This window comes from Marmota flaviventris, chromosome 2, assembly GCF_047511675.1.
Source record: "Marmota flaviventris isolate mMarFla1 chromosome 2, mMarFla1.hap1, whole genome shotgun sequence".
Lineage (NCBI taxonomy): Eukaryota > Metazoa > Chordata > Mammalia > Rodentia > Sciuridae > Marmota > Marmota flaviventris.
Window position 1 is genome coordinate 91378795 of NC_092499.1, and position 15275 is coordinate 91394069.

General features: G+C 44.9%; 1 protein-coding gene across 5 annotated transcripts in view; it reads left to right on the plus strand.

The window, feature by feature from the left end:
• Stard9 (StAR related lipid transfer domain containing 9) overlaps window positions 1-15275 on the plus strand; it is a 141336-nt gene that overhangs the window by 111072 nt on the left and 14989 nt on the right. For all 5 annotated transcript variants that reach the window (XM_071608148.1, XM_071608150.1, XM_071608152.1 and 2 more), the window contains 3 exons: window positions 1783-1973; window positions 2444-2918; window positions 5095-15267. In XM_071608148.1, the coding sequence (XP_071464249.1) occupies window positions 1783-1973; window positions 2444-2918; window positions 5095-15267 (10839 nt within the window). The remainder of the gene's footprint in view (window positions 1-1782; window positions 1974-2443; window positions 2919-5094; window positions 15268-15275) is intronic.

Here is a 15275-nt window from a genome sequence, read left to right on the forward strand (position 1 = left end):
GTGTGTGTGTGTGTGTGTGTATATATATATATCACATTTTCTTTATCCATTCATCTGTTGAAGGGCACCTAGATTGGTTCTATATTTTAGCTATTGTGAATTGAGCTGCTATAAACATTGATGTGATATAAATTTGTATATAGCTATTTTTCTCTTAATATGGTTGTTTACAATTTGTATTAGTTATAATTTATGATTATGTAACTGAATATATATGAAAATGTATGATCAGGAATTTAGTTGCCATTATATTATATTCATATGTATAGAATGTATATGAACACATAGGAATATATATGTAAAAATATATATGGATATTCAAACTAAAATAAATAAATAAAAATAAGATGAAAAAATTTCCTTATCCAATAAAACTTTGATGGATAGGAAAAAAAAACATTGGGGATATGGCTGCATCACTGTATATGCTGATTTTAAGTTTTTTGTGTATATGCTGAGGTGTGGGATAGCTGGGTCAAATGGTGGTTCTATGCCAAGTTTTCTGAGGAATCTCTGCATTGCTTTCCAGAGTGCTTGTATCAATTTGCAGTCTCACCAGCAATGTATGAGTGTACGGTTTCTCCCACATCCTTGCCAACATTTATTGTTACTTGTATTCTTCATATTTGCCATTTGACTGGAGTGAGGTGAAATCTCAGTGTAGTTTCAATTTGCATTTCTCTCATTGCTGGTGATGTTGAACATTTTTTCATATATTTGTTGACCATTTATATTTCTTCTTCTATGAAGTGTCTGTTCAGTTTCTTTGCCCATTATTGATTAGGTTATTATTATTATTTTTTTTTTTGTGTGTGTGTGTGTGAAGTTTTTTCAATTGTTTATATATCCTGGATAATAATGCTCTATTTGAGGTGCAGATGGCAAAGATTTTTCTCCCATTCTCTAGTTCTCTCAGAGTGATCATGCAGGAACCTGGGGCAGAATAAAGCATGACTCTAATAAAATATTCTTTGAAAATTGTTTATTATGGTAAATTTTAACACAAAGTATCCACTCATGGCTAATCTTATTTTATTAATATCCACACTCACTTTCCCTCACTTGGAGCTAAACAAATCTATAACATGTTTCACCAGTAAATACGTTAGTATGTACCATACTGAGAGATATGGTACAGTCTAAAATTCACACCCTATTTTAGGGTTTCTTTACTAAGAACTTCCCTTACTGGAGACCAGCTGTCCTCTGGGTCTCCTGTCACACCCAGAGATATAGCTGCCTATAAATTATCTCATGTCTGCATCAGTGGCTACTTATTACCAGATCACAGTGGGGTTCTGTTTCCAGGTGTGGAAGTATAGTAGTAATCCCTGGATATTCCCTCCTAGTGTATCTGGAGCTTCTGCAGTACTCAGAGTTTCACAGGGATTTTAAGCAGACACCTTTTTATTTTTTGCTTTTCTTTTTTTCTTTTTCTTTCTTTTTTATTTTTTTTTTAGGACAGAGCTTCTCCATATAGCTAGAATTTTTTTGTCTTAAAAAAAAATCTGTTTACTTTCCTTAGGATTTCCTTAACCAAAATGAATATGTTTCTGTTAAACCCACAACTCTAAGAATATGCTAGTCTAATGACTGTTCTTCCTCCTGCACTGTGACATCATGAGCTGCCTGTGACACCATGCCTGTTTGTCCCAAGCCACCAGAAGTCTAAAGCCCTCTCTACCCTGTTGAATTCAGAGGCTCTCTCAGAGCGACTTAGATTGCCACCATTTTATCCTGAGCTTGTTTTGTTTGGGTAACCCGAACCCCTTTTTTTCACAGGAGAGTACTGGAAGAGCAGTATGATGAGGATCACCAGCCACTGAGGGATGGAGAGAGATCCCACAGAGCCCAGATTCAGCAACAGCAGTGCTGTGTGGAGGCTTTGAGGCAACGAATCCTAGCAGGACAGATTTCAGCTGAAAGGGAACTGGCATTCAACCAGGCTTACATCAGCCAGGAAACTAAAGACAGTAAGTACCCACCATTTCAGGTTTCTGCCTTACCTAGTTCTTCCATTGTTATGTTTCCATAGCTCTTTGCAGTCTCTGTTTTCTTGGTGATTTGATGGACTCTTTGGTATTAGGTATTTTCTCCCTGCTTTGAGAGACTAGAGGCTCTTCCATGGGGGCTGAAAACAAGAAGGAAGCTAACTTCTTTATGGTTCCTCAGAATGACAGGCCTCCTACTCATTCTTTTTTATTGACACACTTGTCCAAACTTTTCTGCCTGCCCTAATGTGTGCCCACTACTGTACTGAGGCCTAGGGGTCATTGTTTCCCTCCCCTGTGGTAAGGAGGCTCTGTAGCCCTTGCTCTGCCACATAACTCTAGCCAGAACTTTTACTCTACACAGGTCCAATCTGGTTGGATATGTCTGAGCCCAGGCAGCCATAGGCAGGGAGCGATGCGCTGACTTTCTTTCTGCTGTTTTTGATTCCCAGACCAGCAGTGGCTGCTCAGAGAAGAATCCTGGCTGTACAGCTTACAGGAACAGCAGCAACAAGAAGACTGTGGCACAGGGAAAGCACTTGAGGCCTCTTTGGCACCTAATACTTGGCTTCAGACACATCCTGATACTCCACCATCACCACTGGTCCCAAAACAGAAGAGACTGGTGCAGCTGCAGCTCCTGCGGAGACACGCTCTTCGGGCAGCAGAAGGGAACATCTGGCGTAAAAAGGTCTTATTCCAGCTAGACAGAATCATCAGGAAGCAGAGGCTGCTGGAGTCCCAGAAGAGACTGGAGCAGCTCAGGGCATTGTGCTGGTTCCAGGATGACAGCAGACACAAGTCCCCATGCTTGGCCCCCAACTCTAATGCCACTGTCCCAGGGCCTCAACATAGAAGCAAATGGACAAGTTGCAGTTCTTTGAGCCTCCAAAGGCTCTACAGCCAGCACTTGCCCCACCTGCACAGGTACAAGCCAATGGTTGTCATCTGGAAGCCCTTAGCTAGGCAGTGTTCTTTATTCCCCAGTGCCTCAGTTTCCTCAGTCATTAAATGGAAAAAAAATCTGTTTATTCCTCTCTTCCTCATCACTTTTTCCTCTTCTGGCTTCTCTTCTTTCTCTGTATCTTTTGAGAGTCAAGCTTCTACCTACTCTCTCCCTCTCAGAGTACCATTATTTACTACTGTTATCTTCTGAGTAAGGAGATATTACTCATTTTTCATCTGCTCTTCAGACCCTGACTATCCATGCATACTTCTTGTATGTCCTTCTACCACCTCAGTCTCATCCTGCCTCAGACCAGACTTCTTTATTTCTCTCCCTTACCCCCTTGACTTGTCACATCAAGAGAGCTCCCTAAGTCAGACAGTGGCACATGCCTGAAATTTCAGCTACTCAGGAGACTAAGGCAACTTAGCATTACTCTGTCTCTAAATAAAGTAAAAGACTAGGGATGTAGTTCAATGGTAGCACACCTCTAGGTTCAATCCCCATTATGTCAAACAAAACAAAACAAAAAAACTACCACCATACACATGGGGGAGCTTCCTGACTCCCTCTCCTACCTGGTGAGCTCTTTCTGACTCAGAGGTTCTTTTTTAAAATATTTTTTTAGTTGTCAGTTGACCTTTATTTTATTTATATGTGATGCTGAGAATTGAATCTAGTGCCTCACACATGCTAGGCAAGTACTCTACCACTGAGCTACAACCCTAACTTCAGCACCTCATGGATTCTTTTTTTTTTTTGGGAGGGGGGAGGGCGTACCGGGGATTGAATTCAGGGGCATTCGACCACTGAGCCACATACCCAACCCTATTTTGTATTTTATTTATAGACACCGTCTCACCGAGTTAACACTCACTTAGCACCTTGCTTTTGCTGAGACTGGCTTTGAACTCACAATCCTCCTGCTCAGCCTCCTGAGCCTCTGGGATTACGTGTGCCACCGCACCTGGCTCCCTCATAGGTTCTTTTTTTTTTTTTTTTTAAGTTGTTGATGGATCTTTTAATTAATCAATTAATTAATTTATATGTGGTGCTGAGAATCAAGTCCTTTCGAACCCATGCTAGGCAAGTGCTCTACCACTGAGCCACAAACCCAGCCCCCGCTCATGGGTTCTTACTGGGATCTTCCTTGTTTATCTTCTCCTTCACTACCTATATGCCATAAAAGGGAAGGATGAATTATCTCTCAGACTCCTCTAAGCAGGGCCTGTATCTTATTCCTCTTTATATCCTCAAGGTCTAGCACAGGACCTTGCCCATAGGAGGCTCACAATTAATGTCTGTTGTATTAACTCACTTCTCTGATTCTCAGAGTAAGAAGTAGACTTTTTTCTCTCAACTTTTCACCATTGAAAATTTTCACACATATATATAAGTTGAGAAAATAGTTTGTATATTACTCACATCCAGCAGTTATCAAGATTCCTCACAGTTGATTTATCTCCCCACATTCCTGATTTTTGAAGTATTCAAAAGCAACTCTTAGACATTATGTCACTTCAACACTACATACTTTAGTATACACTTCTAAAATAATGGAGTATTCTTATAACCACACTGTCATTATCACACCTACCAAAATTAAGATTACCTGATAAAATCTTTAACCTAGGCCACATTTAAATTTCTCAAGTTGCCTCAAAAATATCTATTTATACTTGTTTTTTCAAATCAAGATCCAAATAGGATTTAATACTACATGTGATATATATAAAAGTTTCTTTTATTTACTATTTTTGTTTTTATTTCCTCACATCATTGATTGGTTAAAGAATGTGGGTTGGTTCTGTAGAATGTACCACTTTATAGATTTATCCATTTGATTCTATTCATTTTAATTGTTCATTTTTCTTCACCTTGCCTAAAGGCATGCTTAGAGTCAGTTTAATTTTTGTTATAAGAGAAACAGAGTAAGAGTATGGTACATCTGGGAGAGCCAGGACTATAGTCCACAGTTTTCTTTTGTACCTGTTGTGTTTTTCTCTGACCCTGATGTCTCTGATTGTAAGACACAGTGACATTGGATCTGATTTTTAACACTTTCAGAGCAAACTAAGTGGAACTTCATATTCCTTCTGTCAATAGGATGTAGAGAACCTCTAGCTTTTTCTGAGATGTCTTTCCTTGTCTTCACAGGGTTTTTCTGAATTGGGACCTCTCTACTATGTTACCGCCTATGCCTGACCCAACTCATCACATATCAGAGAAAAATCCATCAGAATATCATTTTCCCCAGACTGCTGCTTACCCTCCAAATACAAGGTGTCTCTGCAAAAATGGCCTCCATTCCCCAGGCCAGGCACAGCTGTATACAGCTAGAGGAGCCTTGACCAGGAAGGGAGCCTCAACTCCACACACCTGCCTCACTGTGAGCAGCGAGTCTGTTGACATTCAGGAAACGAAGAGAGTGGGTAAATGGCCCTATTGGATGGTATCTCGGGGCTTAACAAGTCTGTGCCAGTCGACTAACAAGCTAAAGCCAAGGGAAGGACCAAAGATCCTCACCCCTATCTCCCAAACCAGAAAGGCTAAGGGACTAGTGGACTCTAGCAGCAGTACACAAGCTGGGTGGCAAAAAGAAGAGAACCTTGGGATCCATGAGGCTGCTAAGGGAACCAGTTGCAGTTTCTCCTATCCCCATGGACTCAGGGAGGCAGCTAGGCTTGGAAAAATAGCCAAGACTTTTCAGGCAGAATCCAAACCACCTCCAAACAGGGCATTACAACAACATCAGAGAGTGCCAGCAGCTAGGATCAGAGACATTGCCAAAAAGTCTTCTCATTTGTCTAATAGCAGTCCTTTGAAGAGACAATGCAGTGTAGATGATCCAGACACCATGACTTCACTTACAGATTCCAGCCCAATAGTAGATTGTGCCAGAGAAAAAGAAAATGATTTATCTGACACAGATAGCAGTTATTCAGTAGATTCTCTCTCCTTTGTCTATGCCAAATCTTCATTGTTGAAGCTACTGAAACCAGAGGACCCTCGAGGAAAATGGGATCACCCAGAGCCAGAGAACTCCGAAAGTGACAACAGCCAAATATCTGAGGACTCATTGACTGAGAAAGGGTACCAAAGCCCCAAAGAAAGTCCCCAGTCCAGTCTTCCCACCAACGACCATGTCCACCCAAGGAACAGAGCTGGATCCACCGTACAGGACTTCACCACATCCTCAGACTGTGGTCTACTTGCTCATAGGAGCTTTTCCTTGGATAGTCTGATTAATGCTGAGAAAGAACTGGGGGAAGATCAACAGGGAGTAACTTTTCTTGATTCATCTGATGAGATGCCCACAGAGACTTTCTGGCACCTGCAGAATCCCATTCTGCCTATAGTAGACCAAGAGGTAACATGCAGACATGGGTCCACCTACCACAGAACAGGAGCTATGCTGAATGCCATCCTGCCAATGAACAGTTCATTTTACCTCAATCCTGAGCTCCAGTTCCATTGCAAGCAGCCTGAGTCACAGGTGGAGGTAAGCTACTCTGAACCAACTGACTCTCTCCAAGGCATACAGGTGTCAAGAGGGAGCCCTCTGGTGTCCATGGATTCCTGGTTTTCCTGTGACTCTAAAATCAATCCGAGTTCTTTATGTCCAAGTCCTGATGTCCAGGAAGTTCAGCCCTGTGGTGAGGAAAGGCCTGGATACTGGCTAAATATTGGAAAACTAAAGCCATTAGGTACAGAAACAGTCCTCCAATGTAGCTCAAAATTTCCCCAAGGCAGTACTGAGCTGCCTTGCAATGCAAGAGATGTGTACCCAACCTCTACTTCTGATACATCCAAGTTGTCACTTTGGGAAGCTCAAAGTTTTCTTCAACCAGCAGCTGATGGCAGCTTTCAGGGCATAAGTATTACTGATACAACGCAACAAGGAAGCTCTGAAGTTTCCCATGATTCTAGTGTGCCAACTGTGCTGGCTCCCTCTGCCACCTCGTTCATTTATGTAGGCAGTACCCATGAAAGGGACTGGGCTGCACTTCAGCAGAAGTACCTTCTTGAACTCTCTCATCCTGTTTTGGAGGCTGTAGGAAAGCCCAGGCTAGCTTTCCCCTGCCCTGAGGAAGACTCTAGTTCCCTGGCTGAAGCTTCTGGAAAAGGAAAAGATACTCGATTGTCAGTTGGTTCTGGGTTATCCACCAGTTCAGATTTCAACAACTTTCCAATCCATCTATCCAAAATCAAGCATTTGAGAGCAGAAAAAAACCAGGACAGTTTGAGAGCCAAATTAGAAATTGCTTCAGATTTCCTTAGCACTAGTGAGAAAGAAGTGAGTTGTAATGGAGCTTATTCAGCAGACTTAGAATCATTGGCTTCTGGATCAGAGAAAAAGATACAAAATTCTATGAAAAAAACATGTGAAATTAAACAGAATAACTTGAAAGAGTGCTTTAACAGTAGAAAACCTGGACTGATAACTTCCTCTGAAGAGTACTTCCTCCAGAATAATGCTTATCACAATAACATCACTGTATCCACCAAAACAGACCATTGGCCCCAAGGCCAGGCTCCTCTCAGAAACAATAGTACAATTCATCCAGAGCAATTAAGTCAAAACAGCCACCACCACCTACAGAAAGAGAAAGTAGATTGCCAAAAGAGCTCTAAGGAAGTAGTTGAAAGATATACAAATGTTTCCTTTGCCTTTCCATCAGGTCCAGAGCTGTACCTCCACTCAGCTCCCTGGAATCCTTTCCCATCTTCCCTGCAGCCACCTCCCTTGGAAACATTCTACATAACCAAAAGCAGGGATGCCCTGACAGAAACTGCCTTAGAGATTCCAGCTTACAGAGAAGTACATGTGCCTTCGCCACCCCCCAGGGAAGCCTGGGGCTTTGGTTACAACCACCAAGACCTTCAGGAAGCTTGTTTGAAGAATGATTTACCAGTGATATTTCAAAATTCCAAGGTCGCCCCATCTCAGCAGGTCACAGCAGAGATGCCAGTTGATCTGAAAACTAGAGAAGCTATTGGAGAGTTAGGGAAATGTGCTGGAAATATTAAAGAAGAAAGTCATAATTCAGTTTATGTTTTTGTTACTCAGAACAGACATTTTCTCCCTTCTACCAGCACAAAAGTATATGAATCTAAAAATCAAATTGAAATTTTAAGTAAAAAGCACAATCTTCCAGCTCTGAAGGAGGGAAAAAAGGCCACTGTGCAGTCTCATTGCAGTGTTTCTTCAGGTAGTTCTGTGTCTGGAAAACCTTTCTTTTTTGTTGGTGGATCTGAAACAGGTGGGGAAGACGAGCAGAATCAGAATGCACTCCTGCAGCAGATTCAGGTCTGTGATATAAACAGACAGATTCCTTCTGGAGCCAGGTCTGATTTCATCTGTAAAACAACCAGTGTAGACCTTGAAAAGGATGTGGCAGGGGAAACTACTGTTTCTTCAAAGTTCAGATCAGTGCATCATAGAGTAAGCAGCCATATCCTCATGGCCCAGGATGAGAGCCTAACCCATAAGTGGGAAGGGAGGAATGAAATTGGGTTTCTTGGAAAAGCTCTTCACCCCAAAAACATCCCAGAAGAGTTTAAGCTTCCAGGGATAGAGTCTACCTATGAAAGATTTCAATCAGTTACATATGCTCAAGAAAGAAAGCCCAGTGAATGCAAGGGCCCAGGAGAGTCACAAGAAATATCAAACTACAAAGAAGAACCTTTGGGAAAGAAAAAAAATGAAAGAATTAGTAATGCTGATGAAATGGCTAGGCTAATTAGAAGTGTGATGCAGCTAGAAAATGACATCTTAGAAATTGAATCCAAGCAGCTTCATGCTTCCTCCACACCAGGTATCAGTAAGGAGTTTGTGTTCCAGGACCAAAGAGACCAGGAGAGTGATGACCATGTTCTGAGGCCAGGCAGCTCTGGAAACAATTTATCCTTCAAAGATCAGCCATCTTCTCCAAGACAGGCAGATGGAATTATTTTTAATGATAGTGAAACTAGGGAAATGGAGGTAAATAGTCCTACTGTGGATGATCCTCAGGCACAGAGAATCACCCTGAGTCCCTTCAGTTCAAGGGAATGTGTAAAAGAGAGTCAGTCTGTAAGAGAGCACACCTACCTAGCTGGATTAGACAGACCTGCTAGGAATACATGTGATTCTTTAGGAAAAGACTCAACTCACAGAGAGTCCACCAATACTTCTCTTCACCCAAGGAGAATGAAAACATTGACTAGAGCGCTATCCTTGCAGCCCAGGCCAGAAAGGTTTGAAAAGGGTGATGAGCTGGTAGATGCATCAGCAAACCCCAAAGAGCAACCTTGGAACTTAGGAAATCTTGAAGAACTGGAGACTATGAAAGGGTTTTTGGAAAGCCAAATTGCCAGACACCAAAGTAGTTCCAAGCCAGACAGACCAAAAGCTCAAGGTAAAATTGAAGAAATGGCCATGCAAAAGGAAGGGAGCCTACAAAATGAAAATAATATGGTGTTATCAACTCAGAAACATCCTAGTTCAAGCCAGCACCCTATGGGCACATTTTTCAACCAGGAGACTATCTTCCCATTACTGAGCCAAACAGATTTCTCTACAGCTCCTTCTCACCAAGATCTGAGCAATACCTTGCCCTTGCATTCTCCAAGACTGCCAAGAAGTTATATTCATTCCTTTGTTACTGAAGAAGGCATCTCTTCATTTGAGTATGTGCTGAATCCTACAGTATTGAAAATTCATAACAGTCCCTTGATAACTGAAATTGATTATCAGAACCAGAGTGGAGAGACCAGAAGCCACAGCCCTCAGGGAAATGATAGAGGGGGCTCTGCCATGGAACACTCTGCTTGGTGTGGATCTGTGATACATAGAGCCATGGGATCTCATGGTCAGTCTAGTGCACCAGAGAACACTCCCCCAGGGACAGAGGACAGGATAACAGCAAGCACCAGCCCCCAACACCAACAAGGGGAACTCAGAATCACTTTGATGGGATTGAGTACTCAGGAAGGTTTTGGTTCTGAAGTTGAGGCAGCTATCCAAAAAGAAATACGAGCCAGTTCCTTAAACAGTATCTCTAGGCAGTTTGAAAAGAGGGTCAGCTTCTCCTTAGAAGAGAACAGTGACCAAGGCAAAGGGGCAAGGCAAAAGGCAGAGAAGGAGTCTGAGGACCCAGGCTTCCCTACCAGTGGGGCTTGTTTAGCACCTGTTTCCCTGCCTAGGGTGGCTGATCCAGAGCCCAGGCAGTCAGAGCATTCTGTCCCTATATCCATGTGCCTGGCTATCTTGGAGGAGGTCAGACAGGCAAAGGCCCAGAGAAAGCAACTTAATGACTTTGTGGCTGGGGGGATAGTCCTTCCTCGTTATGAAACTTCACTAGAACCTGAATGTTCTTCAGGGGCCACTGGCAGGCAGTGTAAGCAAATGGACCAGTTAGTGTCGGATGGGATCAGGAATGAGGGTGAAGCACAGGCATTGCATGTAGCATCTCTGTCTGCTACACCAAGACATCTGTTGACTGATGAAGGGAAATCCCAAGCCATACCCCTCTGTGAAAACAGCTTTCCATCTCTGCCCAACACTGAAACTAACAGAGGGCCACAGCATCCTTCACAGGCTTCCTCTCATATTGCGCCTGCTTTAGACAAAGGGCATTGTACTAGAGAACTGAGACATGTCCTTGGAGCAAGTGAACAGTTTATATGTCACTCTGGTTCTCCTGAAATCACAGAGAAAAAGAAAGAAGCACCCAGAACACCTTCCTATGCTGATCCTTTGGCCTTCAGTGGGCTTTTTTCACCAGCTGTAGAGGGAGACAGAAGAGTGGGATCAGAAAAAGCAGTGTCTGCCTTTTCTTCTCAGGCCCCTTGTGATGATCCTGGGTTGATTCTGCATGAACAAAGTCAGTCAGCTTCAGGGGAGACTGCAGAGGACATGTCTTCTGGCATTCAGGACAGCAGCCCAGAGCAGGAACTTAAAACTCAAGGCACCACATATGAAGGAGGCTTGGATAACTGCTTTGTGAGTGCACAGGAAAAAAAAGCAGCTCATTTTGAAAGTCAGTCTGTGATCTGTAATGTTCAGAATTCTTTAAGCTGCTTAGGGCCTAAGCAAGACTATGTCCAATGCCCCGAGGTTTCCAATGGCTCAGAAGAAGGGAAAGCAAGTCCAAAACTACATGCTGTTCTGCCTGGAGGCCTGAGAAGCATTGAACTGGAAGCTCCCACACAGCAGCCTGAGAAGTGGAAGGGGAATGTTGGGTCTGGGCTGGCCGAAACCTGTAGGTTTGGCAGCATAAATCCCAGGCCAACTCCATTGCAAGATCAAAGACCTTGCAGATGTCCAGAGGAAACCAGAGATCCCCTTGTCTTCTCAGGGAACACTGAAAACAGCAGGACTCTCAGTTCATCTAGAGAGGAAGAAGAGAGCAGAACTGTTCCTTGCCAACAACTCTGCAATTCTCAACCCATTGCTACTCATGCCTCTCCCTCCCATTGTTCCATTTCATTGGTTTATAGAGATGGTGACCTGGAGAAAGGAATTCCCAAGGCTGCCCTACATCCTATCCACCCACCCTTCATAGTAGCTTCTAGGGTCTGTGAAATGCATCAGATAGGAGAGAGTTCTTCCAAAGAATCCCATGTGCTCTTGGCACATGGCCTTGAGCCCAAAGGCTTTCATATGGAACTTGGGCCAATAGACAGCCCCAGTTTTGAGCCTTCTACTAGAACATCTGTTCTATCTTTAGCTCAAAGTTCCAGCTCCCTTTCTACCCCTGATATAAGGACAAGTTCCCTCATCCACTCAGCTGCTGAAGGAAGTTCAAGGTCCATAGGGAATCAAGAAGAAAAGCTTGCTGAGAAAGCTAGCCCAGAAGTTGAGGTTGTCTCTTTCCCAGCAGCCATGTACTCTGAGCCACTGAGGAATCTGAAAGATAGCTCTGTATGTGGCCACAATGTGCAGGCGTCTCAAATGAAGCCAGAACCACTTGCAACAACGCACAGACCACACACCCTAAATTTAAATGAGAGCTCAGTTGAAAGTGAGCTGGTGGTTGTAGAGCCACAACTCAAATGTTTAAGAAAAACCATCAGATGCCTTTCAGAAAAGCTACAGTCTTCCGCCGAGTCCAGGGATCACAACTGCTCAAATCCTCCTGCCAAACTTGTAACAAGGTTAAAACCTATCTGCTATCCTCAGATTGACAGTCTTTGGGAGGAGGAAGAGCAGCAGAAAGATCAGGCTTTAGGAGGTAGTGAAGACCCTATCCAGGTCAGGAATTCCCCACCCTCTAATGAAGGTGATTTGGACAGCTGTCACACTAGCAGTGCTAGGAGAGAGGAGATGTCTGTCCCCAAGACTCCTGCATCCCAGACTTCCTTATCAGCCTTTGAAGACCTAGCTTTTGCTCCTCTGGAGCAAAGTAAAGTTCCACAGTCTGCTGCCCAGAGGCCTAGCCAGCACTGCTTTGATAAGGAGCAGCTAGCTCCCCACTGTAAGTGCTCACTTCCTGTAATTGCAGTTTTCTCTGGCCCCAAACACTCCAAGTCCTATCCCAGACCCCAGTTCTCTGTGGTCAGCTCATCTCGATCTCTTCAGGAGCTGAACTTGAGTGTGGAGCCTCCGTCCCCTATAGATGAAGACGCATCAGGGCCTAATATACTGTGGGACCCACATCTCAAGACCTATTCCTTGGAAAATCAGGTGTCAAGAATGTCTACAAAGGCTGAGGTTTGTAGTCAGAAAGTTTCATCTAACTTGGACAATGGCCATGCTGATCACAGACCCCCGAAACCTGCCACCCCTCCCTACCCAACGTCTTCCACACGCTCATGCATGCCAACCCCTGATTTAATGACCGTCTGGATGTCTAGTTCTTTGGAACAGGCCCAACAAGGAAAGCCAGAGAAACTGGGTATCCAGATTAGGCCAGAGAATTGGTACTCTCAGATGGACAAAGAAATGTTGCACTTTGGTTCCAGTGATATTAATCCCTACCTTCTACCCTGGTGTCCAGAGGAACCTGTACACATTGGTTGGAAACAATATGTGTTTGGTAGTACAGTCGATGTCTCCTGTACCCAGAAACCCCATGGCCTAATACCATCAAATGTGGCCAGGTGCTCCAGCATGGACAGTGACTTAGAAGAACAGAGCTCCCCCTTCCACTCTCACCTCAGTACTTTTGCCAAAACCCAGGACTTGTCAAGCACACACAGCAGCACTGATAATATCCAAGGTTCAAATGAGGCCTGGGAAGTATGCAGTTCCTTGTTTCCCTTGAGGGACTCCCACATTCTTACAGGCCATAAAGGACTAGCCCCCATTTTGGGTTCTGACAAGAAAACCCAGTTCAAGGGCACCATTGATGAAGCAGGCTGTCTGAGGAGTGAGCACACCCTTCCTTCAGCTGAAGGAAGTTCTGCAGGTCTACTTGATGAGATTGTGTTGCTGTATCCACCGGCGGCAGACTGTCCTGTGGGATTGACCAGAACGAATACCTTTGAGCAAGGCACACAGACTCTGGGCTGCAGGCTCCCCTGGAGCTGTGCCAATATCTCCTCTGCTCAGCCTGATGCCAGTACAGGGTCAGCCTGTGACCTGACCTCCTGGACCAGCATGCACAACCTATCTCTCCACCTCTCACAACTCTTGCACAATACCTCAGAGCTACTTGGGAGTCTCTCTCAGCCAAGTGTGGCCAAAAAAGAACAGAGCACCAGAAGAAACACACCAGATGAGGCCCCACAAGCCCTTATGATGGATGGTACTACTCAGACCACTGTGGATGAGGAAATCCAGACTGACCTGGCCTTATCCCCTCTGGACCTCCAAACCTCCGAAGCCAAATCTCAGGAAGTCAGTGTGATCCTTGAAGTTCTGGGCTCAGATGTTTCAGCCATGTCTCAACAGAAGGGAGATATCCCAGGGACACTTCAGAGTACAGAGGCAGAGGAAACATCATGGAAAATGGCAGCACCCCCAGATCTTCATGAGGAAAGCACCCACCATAGGCTGCAGAGCCCTCTAATACCGTTATCCCACAAAAGGGAGGTACTGTCCAACCTCCCTTCTATAAGCCCACCAGCATCTCCCAATGCTTCCCTGCCTCCCAGTTCCCAGCCAGAGGAATCTTCTTGCATGGTTGTCAATAGCCCCAACTGCAGCATCTGTCTTACCCCTGGCCTCTTCCCCAGTACTTCAGGGGGGTCCAACCAGGAACCTGAGGTCCAGGAGAAGCTGAGCCCTGGGAGTGCCTTGATGGTGGACAGGGCCTCTTCTCCAATCCTCACATTTAGTGCTAGCACACAAGAGTCAGGTCTGCTCTCAGGTGCTCTGATTCTTTCTGCTCCCTCTGATTATGCTCTTGAAAGCCACCAGGAGCTGGACTCCAGCCCAGACCTTGTCTTTGGTGCTCCAAGACCTCCAATGGATAATTATTCTCAAACTGCTGATAAGTTAGGTGGCTCCCAGAGAGTTGAGACTCTGGGTAGAGAAGGCACGAGTTCCTTAAGAAGGAGTAATGAGAGCTTGTTCCTTGAGTCAAACTCCCCTTGCACCACACAACAGAGTCCCAGACTCCAAGTTAGCCTCTTAGGGAAGCCCCCTCAGCAGCTGCAGCCCAGGGCCACCACTGAGGTCCAAAGTAGACTGCCACCTCTACCACCCTGGGACAACAGCCAGAGGCTGGCCAGTAGCTTTGTGCCTGAAAAGGTGGCTTCCCCAGAGCATAGCTTGCTGAGCACTAGGGGGCCAAGTCCGTGGCAGAGCAATCCAGAAAATGAAGGAGAGAATTCAATACTTCCGGTGGAGCCACAGCCTACTCTGAACCTCGCCTCTTCAAGGAGAAGCCTCCAGCACTTCAGCCCTCATCCTGTCTCTGAGTTGACTGATACTGCAAGCCTTCAAGGTTGTAATGTGGACCAGCCTCAGGCTTGCCAACCTGAGGGAATGCCGTGCCCCAGTTCCCAGGCATGCATTGCCCCCCAGCGTTGTAGCCTGAGGGACCTCCTGGTACATAACAAACTTAGTAACTGGGATGGGGTTCAGAATGACTCTTTTGGGGAATTGAGTATAAGCAAGGAACTGGGGGCCATCACTGATCTCAGCCCTGGGGAGCAGATTCAGAAGCCCCCACAACCTCCTGATGACCAGAGCCAGGATCCTGAGTGGTCCCAGAGGGAGCAGATTCCCCTACAAGTTGGAGCCCAGAAGCCGTCACTCAGCCTGGAACTCACAGAAGCAAAACTGCACCATGGCTTTGGGGAGGCAGATGCACTGCTTCAGGTGCTGCAGAGCGGAACAGGGGAGACACTTGTTCCTGAAGAACGTATGATGTCCACCTGGGAGGAGCTCTATGCTAGGTAAGGGT